Raw genomic sequence first — 12,643 nt, 5'->3', positions numbered from 1 at the left:
CAGCCCTATACTACATCTTCTTTACTCTTGTGTAACATTTCATGGTTCTCTCCAAATTATCTTCTTTATCCAAAATTTATGACCTACTTCTCCTCTTGCCTTCTATTCTTTTCTGCTCAGCTGACTTTTATCCTCTCATCACGATTTTCTTTTCATCTTCCAGCGCCCCTCTTCTCCACTATCCTCCTTCATTCTCTTCTATATGGCTTCCTCTTCTTCAGGCTTTCTTTTTCTTTTTTCTCGTACTCCTCCTTTCTTGATTTATCTGAGGCTTTCTTTCATTTCATACTTGCATTCCCTCTCTCTAATTATTCTTAATGTCAGTACGCATTGTTTCTTGGAACGTTAAAGGCTTAAACTCACCTATCAAGAGACAAAAGATCCTTTCCCATTTAGCTAAACTGAATGTAGATATAGCCTTTCTTCAAGAAACCCATTTATCTGATATTGACGCTGCTAAGCTTCAAAGAGGTTGGGTGGGAAAGGTTTTTTCAGCTCCCGGGGATGGCAAAAGAAATGGTGTTGTTTTGCTAGTCCGAAAGTCCTTTTCTCACTCTGTATTGCATTCTGAATCTGATCCCGATGGCAGATGGTTACATGTCAAACTTTCCTCTAAAGGTGTCCCTTTATCCTTGCTTAATGTTTATGCCCCCACAGGTGGTAACCCTACTTTTTGGAAAGCGTTTGCTTCTCGCATTACTCAATCCATTGAAGACAACTTTATTCTAGCAGGTGATTGCAACTTGCCGTTGGATCCCTTCTTAGACAGAAACTCCAAAGTTTTTTTTGTCCCTAATACATCCCACAAACTCTTCACACATGTCATCTCTCAACACAAATTAATAGACGCCTGGCGACTCTGTAACCCGACCAGCAAAGAATACACATTCTATTCCCCTGTTCACCAATCCCAATCACGCATTGATTATATTTTTCTCTCTCACCATTTATCCCAATCCCTCACCCAAGCTGAAATAGGCCCCATTGTGTTTTCAGATCATGCCCCGGTTCTGATTAACATTGACATCTTACCCAAAACCATTGGTCCCAAACGGTGGCGTTTCAATAATGCCCTTCTTCTTGATCCCAAATTCACGACCTCCTTTATTGAATTCACCACCGAATTTTTTGATATAAATGACACCCCTACCTTAGCTACCCACACCATATGGGACGCTTAAAAAGCTGCAGCCAGAGACTTTATCCTCAGACATGTTGCCACAAAGCGTAACCTTGCCCGTCAACGTACCAGTGATCTTTTATCTCAGATCAAAGCCCTGGAACATGCCTTTTATACCTCTCACACCCAGGAAAGTTTGACAGCTCTTGTTAATGCGAAAATGAACTACAACAAACAGTCTACTGATGATGCATCATTGTACTTATTGAAATCCAGCTCGAAATTTTATGGCGGGAAAAATAAGGCGGGGAAAGTTCTCGCTAACTATTTAAAGGTTAAACAAAATAAGTTGAATATTGAATCTGTTTTTGATGCTAATTTAGTTCTGCAACACAAAGATGCGGATATTTTAGAGGAATTTTCCCGTTTTTACTCCACACTATACTCTTCTGACACGCAACCATCTGAGCACTCTCTTTCCACTTTCTTCACAAGCATTCAACCTCCCTCTAACTTCCCCGTTGACCTCACCTCTCTTGAAACTCCCATTACCGTTCAGGAATTACGCACAGCACTTCAATCCCTTAAGAAAGACAAAGCCCCTGGTCCTGATGGTTTCACTGTCGAATTTTATCAACACTTTGCTACCCTTCTCCTACCCAAATTATTTCATCTTTTGGAGTCTTTTAAAACTAGCGGAGCTTCTTCAGGCACTTTCTCTGATGCTTATATTTGTATTATACCAAAAGAGGGGAAGGACACTCAACACTGTAAGAATTATAGGCCGATATCATTGGTCAACATTGACTATAAGATATATGCCAAATCTTTAGCCATCAGACTAGACTCCTTTCTCCCAGAACTTCTAGGCCCTGAGCAATCTGGATTTGTTAAGGGACGCTTCATATCAGATAACACCAGGCTCCTTTTTAATGTATTATCCAAATCATCACGCTTCAGTAATTCCCTAGCCGCAATTGCTCTTGACGCCGAGAAGGCGTTTGATAGAGTAGAGTGGTCATTCATGTTTTCTGCATTAAAATGGTTTGGGTTTGGCCCTAATTTTATTTCACTCATCTCCTTTCTTTACGCAAACCCTAGAGCAGCAGTCTGTGCTAATGGTTTAATCTCCTCCTTTTTTAACCTGGGCAGAGGAGTACGACAGGGATGTCCCTTATCCCCCTTTCTTTTCAACCTTGCTCTTGAACCTTTCCTATCTAAATTACGTCAAAATCCAAATATTCACGGTTTCCCTCTATCCCAATCGCAAATCAAGTTAGCTGCCTATGCTGATGATATTTTACTCTTCATTTCAAATCCATCGGTTTCCATCCCAGCTTTTCTTGCTGAAGTTAATGTATATTCTCACCTTTCCGGTTATAAATTGAACAACGACAAATGCGAAATTCTACCCCTCACCAAATTCACCTTTAAACCTGATTTTGCGGCTTCTAACTTCAAATGGAGCCCATCCCATATAAAATACCTCGGTTTACATATTACCCCTTCTGTCTCGGATACTATCTCTTTATGTCTTACTAAATGCACTCAGAAGTTATCCGATCTCACCTCCAGGTGGCATCCCTTATACCTCTCCTGGTGGGGCAGGCTTGACACTATTAAGATGATGCTATCCCCAATCGTCCTCTACACCATTTCGAATATTCCCGTTTCCATTCCTGCCAAATTTTTTGCCAAAATCAACACCACCTTATCCTCCTTTTTATGGTCTGGAAAAAAATCGCGCATGTCCTTATCAAGACTGCGTCTCCCCAAAGCGGAAGGCGGGGTTAACTTTCCAAACTTTCCTGCATATCATAAGGCCTTCCTTCTAAAACAGGCCGCTATCTGGCTTAAAGACCCTATCGAACCTCTTCCTCTTTGGGCTAACCTTGAGCACCTTTCTCTATCTCCCTTCTCCTTTGCCGAATACCTTTCCTTTTCTCGCAAACCCCAATTTATATCCACTCCAATCCACAAACACACCGCGAAACTACTTTTAGCCATCACCCCACCTCCTCCCTCTTCTCTCGCCGATCTTCTCACTTCTACGATTTGGTATAACAGCAGTATTCTTATCAAATTCAAACCCTTCTACGGGAAATCTTGGAGACAACGTGGTTTAATTTGGGTTTCCCAACTTTTCACTGGTTCTGTCTTCACACCGTTCCCTATTCTAAGCCAAACTTTTTCTCTTCCACCCTCCTTTGCCCCCAAATATATATTACTCAAGACTGCGGTCATGTCCGCATACGATTCCCTTTCTCATTCTCCTCCAAGTACGACTTCTACTTCATTGGCTTCCTCTTTACACTCTCAACTACGCTCAAACCCCTCAGCATCTTCCATTTATCACTCCTTCCACAACCCTCCTTTACCCCGGCCTAAAACTGCGGTGGAGGCGCAATGGGAATCTGAACTCGAAGTCTCTTGGCCCACTACTTTATGGGATAAAATTTGGATCAAGCTTCGCAAGTCTTCCAGAGCCGCTTCTCTCACGCAAACACTTTTCTTTCTTTACAACCGACTTCTTTACACGCCTTCTCTTCTCCACAAAAGGTTCCCTACAACTCCAGACCTTTGTTGGTCTTGCTCCACTCCCAATGCCACGCTCTTCCACATGCTCTTCCTGTGCCCTCACACGCAAGCATTCTGGATCAAAGTATGGGATCAAATCAATACTATCTTTCATACCTCTATCCCCTTCTCTATCACTGACATATTCCTCGGTTCACTGTCCTCTTCCTGGACTGAAGTTGAAATGAATGTTCACATTATTGATTTACTATTAGCTGTTGCGTTTCAACAGATTACTGTTAACTGGAAGAATTCTAAGGATATTACGTTTAAAGCTTGGTGGTTCAATGTATGTTTTAATCATAGATTGGATACTGCATTTATTTATCCCGTCACCCTAGCCCCGAAAAGACATGCGTTGTGGCTTCCTGTTACCCTTTACTTGGATGTTTGCGCCAAACGCCCATCTCACCTTCCCCCATCGCAGCAAGAGGTCTTGAAACCCCCATGAATTGCCTTTTGTTCCCTCTCTTTATTTAACACTTAGTTTTCAGCTTATATTTGCATTGTCTCCTGAAGACCAAAGCCTCATCGAGTATATACCTTGCATCCCAAGCCTCATTACTATTTTTTGATTACCCTTCTCCTCTTTCTCCCCTTCGCTTTTTATTTTTGATGTACTTTAATAATGTTATCCTAGCTTATTATTCCTATCGCTACTGATGTATTGCATTTTACTTTTTGTAATGACAATTCTGTTTACCCTAATAAAAATTTTTATTTGAACTTAAAAAAAAAGATGTCACCTATGAATGAATGAATGAATGAATGAAATCTAATTTGTATAGCGCTACTAAGCCCAATGGGCGTCAAGGCGCCTAACCAAAAAGAAGCTAGCTGGAACCAAAATAATCTCTTACTGTGTGCAGAGAATGTGCAGAGAATTATGCTCAGTCACAAAGTATAGGACGCGCCAGCTGTGATGCTGGGCGTGACCAGCTGCAAGAGAAAGCACCTTGGCTGCAACATTAGAAGGGGGCTCATGAAGGTAGATATACCGCAAAACAACTTGACAGTGGCAGAAGCCAGGCAGATCTCAAGAGTACCGCCATGTTTGTTTCACCATGCTGGGCAGGCATGGCAAAACTCGGCATGGAAAGGCGCGTAACTCGTTAGTGGATGCAACTACCTTACATGTATGGGGAATGGCTTTGGTACTTGCAAACCAAAACATATATACTGATGACCCTAAATAGGAGAGACGGACAAGCAATGAACTGGGAAGGGGCATGCAGCGACGGGAGTGAGGTGGTCGGAGGCTCGGGCAGGCATTGAATAGGGAAGGAGCATGCCGCAGCAGGAGTGAGGTGGTGGTTGGGACGGGCAAGTCACGAGTGCTAAAACTAAAGTACCTTTCCAAGTGCGTGGCTATAGGAAGGACACTAGTCGCAGGTAGATGTCTTGGTTCAAGCTCCAGAGCAAGGACGAAGACTTGAAGCCGAGTTGGAAGCTGGAGGCAGGAGTAGGCATTGACTAACAAGCAGAAAGGAAACAAGAGTGGCGTGGGAGGCAACCAATGGTAAGTAAAGGTAAGTAAAGGGCGGGCTCTAAGCCCCTTTTTAAGATTTTGTTTTTGTCTTGATTTCTCAAGACAAAACCTAATAAAAATGTCTTCCCCAGTACAGGCTTTCAGATTTCCAATGTGATCCAAATAGAGAGGAACAGAGAATGATAAACTGTGTGTAGGAAAAGTGCTTTTTGGTGCGTTTATTTATGCATTGCACTGGGTTGGAAAATGTTGTGTGCAAATTGGCTTAAATAGCATCAGGTTGGAAAATTCTGTGTGCAAATTGGCTTAAATAAGGCAAGCTTACACATGTGTAAATCCTTTAATAACAAATATACTTTTATGAGTCAGCCAGGCATGTAGGTTATGTCTGGGAATCTATCGGTTTTGCACTTGCATATGGAGATTTTGACTGGGCCTTTGAGGCTGTATTTTGCTGTGGTCTTTGGGGCTATATCGAGGCATTGTATGACTGTGCCTAGGTAAAGCATGGCTTTGGTTAGCATATGTTTGGCAAGGTTGGGATTATGAGGCTACGCCCAAGCATCTGAAGCTAGTTTGAGGAGGATGCGGATTGCTGCTGGCCTAAGATAGCTGTTCCTTTGGTCCATGCTACTAGCTTTTCATGGTTATACCGCATGCACACAATCACAGCTGTCTTGTCAATAGTGCCCTTGTATTTACTTTAGTACACTATTTTATTTTTCATTATCACTCAGTGTAGGTTTGTTTTTTCATTTCAGTGATATCATTTTCATTAATGCCACCAGGGTCAATGATGTCCAACATTACTTCCTGGGATGCCACCAGGTCAAAGTTTATATACTGTGACTTTCTTTAATGCCATGTGGTGAATGGCCATCCATTGTCACTTCCACTACTTCTGGCATCTAGGTTCATCAACATCACCATGAGTGTGGTCTGCCTTGATTGCCATAGGAGTGCTGCTGGGACAAACTCTGGGTGAAAGACACTGCAGAGGAGCTGAAGGCTGGGCCAGACTGGCCGTAGCGGGCACCGGTGTTTGCCTGGTGGGCCGGAAGGGTGAGGCCAATTTTGGACCTGTGGGGCCAGTACCGACCCCCTGTTACAAAGGTGGGAGCGGTGTAGCAGGAGTGGTGCTTCTCACTAGCACCCATGCTACCAGGGCTGTTCGAACAGATTGCCAGTGCTTGTTGCTGTTCCCATGGCTGAAGGGATAGAAGCCCAGGTTTGTTATTGTTCACCCGGTGAGGGCCAGCACCGCAGAGGTTCAGTGGTAAATGAACGCATGGCACGCCCCTCTGTCCTCTGTAGCCTATGACAGCTTCAAAGAAGCGGCCTAAGGGCAAACCTGTGCACCAGAAGGCACTTTGCTAATTAACTGAGCAGGTATTCAGGACAAGAAAGCTGCAACTTTAAACTAAGCCATATGAACATGTCCAGTACATCTACAGAGTTGAGTCTCGCTAAATGATTGTTCCTTGTTTTGCCTCATGTTATATGCAATAGGATATTTTAAATGCAGACTTACTTTGGAGCATCTGGGCTGAATCGGTCCGGATTGAAAACCAGCGGATCCTCATAGAACTTTTCCATCCTGCCCACAACATACATGCTGAACTGTAAACAAAAGTGTGTTCATTTTAGCGATTGAAAATAAAGGCGCATTGCAGATAATTCTTGTGGTTTATTGTAGATAATAAATACTACGTTGTTTTCCTGCAAATATTCATACACAACATATACAATGTGGCTTGTTAAAAAGTAGGACTGCTGGGAAAGAGAGAATAATTTACAGTAACATGGCATTCATTTTAAATATCACATTGTTTATATGGACAAATTACACATGCAAAGTGTTTCAAGTATAGGTCTTGTCCATCCGCAGAGAACTATTCATCTATTGTCTATCTGTCACCCATTCTCAAAGTAATTTTGCCTGCCGCGATGGTCACAAGATCACATAAAAATGTGATAGGATTTAGAAATGGCATCATCACATTTGGCAACCAGCTGGAGTCACCTTCACATGCTTTGCAAAACTTCATTAAACAATTCACTAGTTTTCAGTGCTGTATCTGAAAACCACATTCAGCCAGGTAACCAGCAGCTAAAAAAGCCAACTATGGTCTGCCACTAATATGACTTTCAGAGTTCCACTTTTAGTGAGATCCACTCTAGAACAATTATTCATATATTAGTAGTTTATGCACAAATGTTCCTGCTTTACCCTTCACCTCCCTTTTTAGATCCAGTGCAAGCCCTGACCTTTTGATTTTACTAAAATTATCAGGGTTGGCACCTCCGCTAAGGTGGAAAAGTGTCGACCCAAATAAATGATAATAACGTTGTTATTATCATTTTATTTTTTGTTACTGCGGGCTGGGTTAGGGCGGGTGGGGCTAATGGTACAGGGGAGGAATGGTTTGCACACTCCCGAAGTGAACATGACTGTTTGTCTGTCTCTCTTGGGCTGGCCAAACAGTCATGCACACTTTGCATGTTCCCCACAAGGCTGCGTTACACAGCCTGGTGAGGAACATGCAAAGCCTCCCTGTCCCCGTCTGAGCGGTGAACCACAGCGCTCAGACCAATCACAACCCTGCATTGCAGCATTGTGATTGGCTCAGGGGAGCCTGGGAGCCGGGTGCTTCCTGTTGCCGGGACTGTAGGAAGAAGGAAGCTGAACAAGACAGAGGAGAGGTGGTGGCTGGCAAAAAGGTAAGCAGTATTTTTCTATTTTTATTTTTCATTTTGTGTCCCCCCACCTCTCCACTGCCATTCACTGCCAGCCGCTACTGAAAATGATATGTGTAATACATTTACTAATAGGGGATTTTGCCAGCCCACTTCATCCACTGGGCGGTTATCGTATCATTAACAATTTTGTCCCGCCCACTACAGGATGGGTCAATGGGTCATCCCAATTCAGCTATTGGTTAACTTCACAGTGAGTGAAAGAATTCTGCCCTTTCACAAGGAACATCCATACACAATGAAGTTTCCTTCACTGCCAGAGACTACTACAGCAATGCCTTCGATTAGCAAGGGCCCGGCTGCCTCTACAACAATAAAACTTTACAAAAAGCATGACGAAAAACATTGACAAAGCCAAAAGGTAGGCAGCAAAAGGCAGACCTGTTCACTTTGCCAAAGATTGTTCTTTTTATATTGTTCCTAATGTGATTTGTATACCTTGGGTCCGCTTAAATGGAATTTGACAACAGAGAAAAAGAAATAGTTAAAGTGCTGTTATGGATACGAGTTAGAACTGGAAAACCATTAAAAGTTGCAAGTGATTAGGACCACAACCTGTGAGCCACAAAACAGCCATGCACACTATAACCCACACACCAAATGTAATGCTCATGAACTCACCTTTAATGAAACAGAAGCAATTACAAATGTTGCAAATCAAAATACTTTAAGAATAATAGATCCACAAGTAACACAATCGAGACACTATTAGAATCAAGAATGAGGGATTTGAAGAACAACTTGAGCAAACAACATATTTCAGAAGCTAGGGACAATGGAATCAATCAATGAAACTGAACTGCTTGGGAAAGAGAGCTCATAGTAGAAAAAGCCCATACATCCTTGGCCCTAAGGCCACTATTAATAGCCCCCACCCCCCTACGGGACTAATTATTGCATGCGCATTAAATTAAAAAGATGGAGACTTAGGGGCTGATTACGATGTCAATTGGACGAGCATCCGACCGACATCTTTGTGATAAAGGGACTGGCTGACAGGTAGTCAGCGGTCCTGACATCAAATTAGGATCCAAGCACCGTGGACGTAGTCAGAACCCTGCCTCTTTGCTTTGAGGCTTGTGCTGTGGCCCAGAAAAGGGCTGCAGCACAAGCCCCAATGCCAAAAGGCATCTTTTTAAAAATCCCGGCACCCTGTGGCAGCCACATGGGGTGACTGCCTTCCAAACGATACAGGGTTGTTTAGTGGGGCACCACAGGTGCCCCCCAGGACTCATAGCAGAGGGCCACTGCTTTGGGCCCCAATAAATCCTTTCCGCTAGCCTTTCCACGTCAGAAGAAACTGCATGAAATGGCTGGAGGAAAAGTGGATTGTAATCCCCACAGCCGTGCCATTGTGGGGACTGTGGTCTGACCGACCGCATGCCGACGGGCTCCTTGAGCCTGTCAGAAGCTGTTGTGCAGTCCCTGGGGCAATGCGGTCCGACCAACTGAATCATAATGCGGCAGTTTGATGCTGTATATCGATGTCGGTGGGACTGACACCAACAGAACGTCGATGTCGGTCCCACCAACATCATAATTGGCCCCTTGGTCTTGAGACTGGCACCAGAGAGCAGCTTAAACAAACAGTACTTGGGCACTCTGACATTGTTTTTCATAGACCTTACAATAGTGGTAATGGATGCCCATTGTGGTTTCGACAACATAAAGTAAAAAATACAACTAATGGGACGTCCTATACTATGCTATACTGGCGCATTCTAGAATGACATTTAACAGCAAAGTTCAGCAGGTCACGACCCAAAAGTATCAAATACATTCCTAAAAAAACTGGTAAGGGGTCTTAACTGCCACAATGGAATGTAGAGTAAATGATGGAAGAAAGGGCTTAAGTAGATGAGCAACCACACAGCAAATCCTGAGCAGTAATTGTAATGCCAAGAACTATCAAAGGAGGACATGATCCCAGACTACTGAGAATCAAGTTGACACTTTAATTAAAAAATTAAAGGGTTATTATGGGGAATGTGACTATCGGAGTCTCTCATAGACTTAGGGCCCAATTACAAGTTTGGTAGTTTTCAAGCTGGCTGCCGTGGCAGTGCCTCAACTGAAGACCTCCAAACTCATCTGCACACTGCTCGCCAGAAGACAAGTAGTTTATTTGTGTTCTGGCGGGTGGGCGGAGCTTTGGTTGACCCACGGCGGTGCCTTTCTAAGGCTCATATGTGAGCCTTATAGCGGCAGCGCCATGGTACCGCCTAAGCACGTTCCTGCATGGCATGGTCTGTGAAGCCCATGCCGTGCAGGAACAGGGGATGCATACAGACAGGGGGGCACACCATGTGACCCCCTGCATGTACCCCCAAGCCCAAAAGCACAGGTCTCCCTTAGTTTCCTCACACCACCCTTTTCATGGCGGGCTCACCACCATGAAACGGGTCGCAGTGTGAAAACCCGTAATATGCTTAGGTACTGCCAGCATATTGTGGCTTCACACCGCTGCAACACTGAAGGGGGATCATGGATCCCTGGCGATTGCAGGGGTACTTTGGATGTCTGACCGTGATAAGGCAGCAGAACCGCTGGCACGCATTGGCTACAATGCCACCATGGTTTGGACCGCAGAACTCCTAATAAGGTCCTTAGTTCAAGGCTATTAATAAATCCAGCACATGACAGATTCTATAATTAATAACCTTGTGGGTTTATCATTAAAGAAAGCAGAAGCACTTGCTTAATAAATTAAATAAATCAATAAGTGGACTGACATAAGGGCTGTCTCCAAATAAAAGCCCACTAATCTGTGCCTAAAAATAAAATGAACAAAAAGTTGGCTGTTCATCAAAAAGCATGTCTCTTCTAATGTTTCATGAACTGAAGGAACACACATTACTAGCATGGCATTATGTACAAGGTTTGTATTAAAATGCATTCAATACAACCAATACATCTATAAATTGGTACAATGCCACTAGAAATGTCCACTTGTTAAAGCATCTTATTAGTTAAAGCTGTACATATATAATTAGGAAGATGAAATCATACATTATCAAACACAGGAATACCATAGCGTGTTCAACTAATTCCATAGCACAGTTTAGAGTCCTTGAACATGTCATTGAAACACATTCTTCCCTTTTCCATCCAGAGGAGAGGACAAATTATTATATATTTCTTTAGCACAGAGACCATGCTGAAGCTATATTTTTGTTGACTTTCTCAAAGAGAAAAATATACATGCATGTGGAAAGCCCATACACATAAAAACTACACTTTTCAACAACATTTCGGGAATGATGGTGAATGTGTCCTAGTGCGGCCTAGTAATGCTGAAACATGCATTACCATCAAACTAAAACTCTCCTGCAACCACAGTATAGCTAACAAAAGCATAGGAAGGTATCAGATGGGTTTCTGACCGAGAGCTGGCTTTAGGAAATACCACAAACTGCAAGCCAATGGAATAGCCGTCACGAAAATGGCGATACTCCTGAAACTGCTTCACTTATTTATAAACATCCCCATTATCTTAAAACACTTTTGGCAGCTTGATTTTGCTGATGATGAGTCACACACAGGTCGGAAAACAGCCCAGAATTAGATGGGAGACACTAACATGCCCATGTGAGGGAAATACATCTATTCTAAAATATTGTGACATGAAGATTTTTCCAAAAACATTTCAACTGCAAAAATATTCAGCAATAGAATATTGAAGGTAAAAATATAATTTTTTATATGTATAATAATTTTTTTAAAAATATATTTTTATTATAATTTTTTCACAGCATTTTTTTTACCCCCCAAATTATTACAGTCAGACTTTCAGCACAAAATACAAGAATTACATAACCCAATATAATACAAAACAAATACATTCTTGCTACAGAACCCTGTAGAAAAAGAAAAAGAAGAAATTGGCCATGCATATCACCCCCTACATCATACTACTGTTTACCCAATCCCTTCCCTGATTTGCCCGGTTTTCCATCGTGTAATAGGTTGCCACATCTCCCCTCCCAGTTTTTTCGCCCTTCTGCCCTTCCTCTCATATATTGCTTTCTCCAGATTGTATGAGGCTAGTAACCTTGCTATCCAAGTTTGAAATGTTGGGGGTGTCTTGTCTAGCCATGCCCGTGCAATGCTAATTCGAAATACAGCTGCCACCACAAACAAAAACTCTGTAGGGCCATCTTCACCCTCAGTCTTCACCCCATCAGTATCAATTCATCACTTAGTTTAGTCTTAATGTCCAGTGAGCGCTCCAAAAAGTCTTCGATGGCCCTTTTCAAGGTGTGCAGTTGTGGGCATTGTGCGAACATATGTACTATGTCAGCTTCAGTTGTATTGCATCTAGGACAAGTTATACCTTCCACCCGCCCCACTGCGCTATTCTTGCCGGCGTATGGTAGAGGCAGAATAGTGTTTTGTAATGCTGTGACTGCAGCGTCGCCGAACACAACACATAAATATTTTAATATATATTAGTTAGTTTAATAATTTTAGGTGTTAGTATTATCAGTATAATTATTATTTCCTTACAAAGATTTGTAATTTTAAACGTGTAATTATATTTTACTTAAATTCAATTAGTAATTTATAATTTTGTAGGGTTTTTTGGGGTTTGTACGGCAATATGATGAGAAGTTAATTCAATTAAATAAATTACACATTATTGTTTTCTAATGTTAATACTTTGTTTTAATGTATAGTAAATATAGAATTTGTGATTAATT

General features: G+C 42.4%; 1 protein-coding gene across 1 annotated transcript in view; it reads right to left on the bottom strand.

Moving 5' to 3' along the window:
- LOC147690169 (cholesterol 24-hydroxylase-like) overlaps positions 1 to 12,643 on the bottom strand; it is a 445,247-nt gene that overhangs the window by 136,287 nt on the left and 296,317 nt on the right. Inside the window, exon 13 of the mRNA XM_086937761.1 lies at positions 6,718 to 6,806. Within this exon, the coding sequence (XP_086793887.1) occupies positions 6,718 to 6,806 (89 nt within the window). The remainder of the gene's footprint in view (positions 1 to 6,717; positions 6,807 to 12,643) is intronic.

Source organism: Lissotriton vulgaris, chromosome 9 (assembly GCF_964263255.1).
Source record: "Lissotriton vulgaris chromosome 9, aLisVul1.2, whole genome shotgun sequence".
Classification (NCBI taxonomy): domain Eukaryota; kingdom Metazoa; phylum Chordata; class Amphibia; order Caudata; family Salamandridae; genus Lissotriton; species Lissotriton vulgaris.
This window is presented reverse-complemented; position numbering and strand designations above follow the sequence as displayed.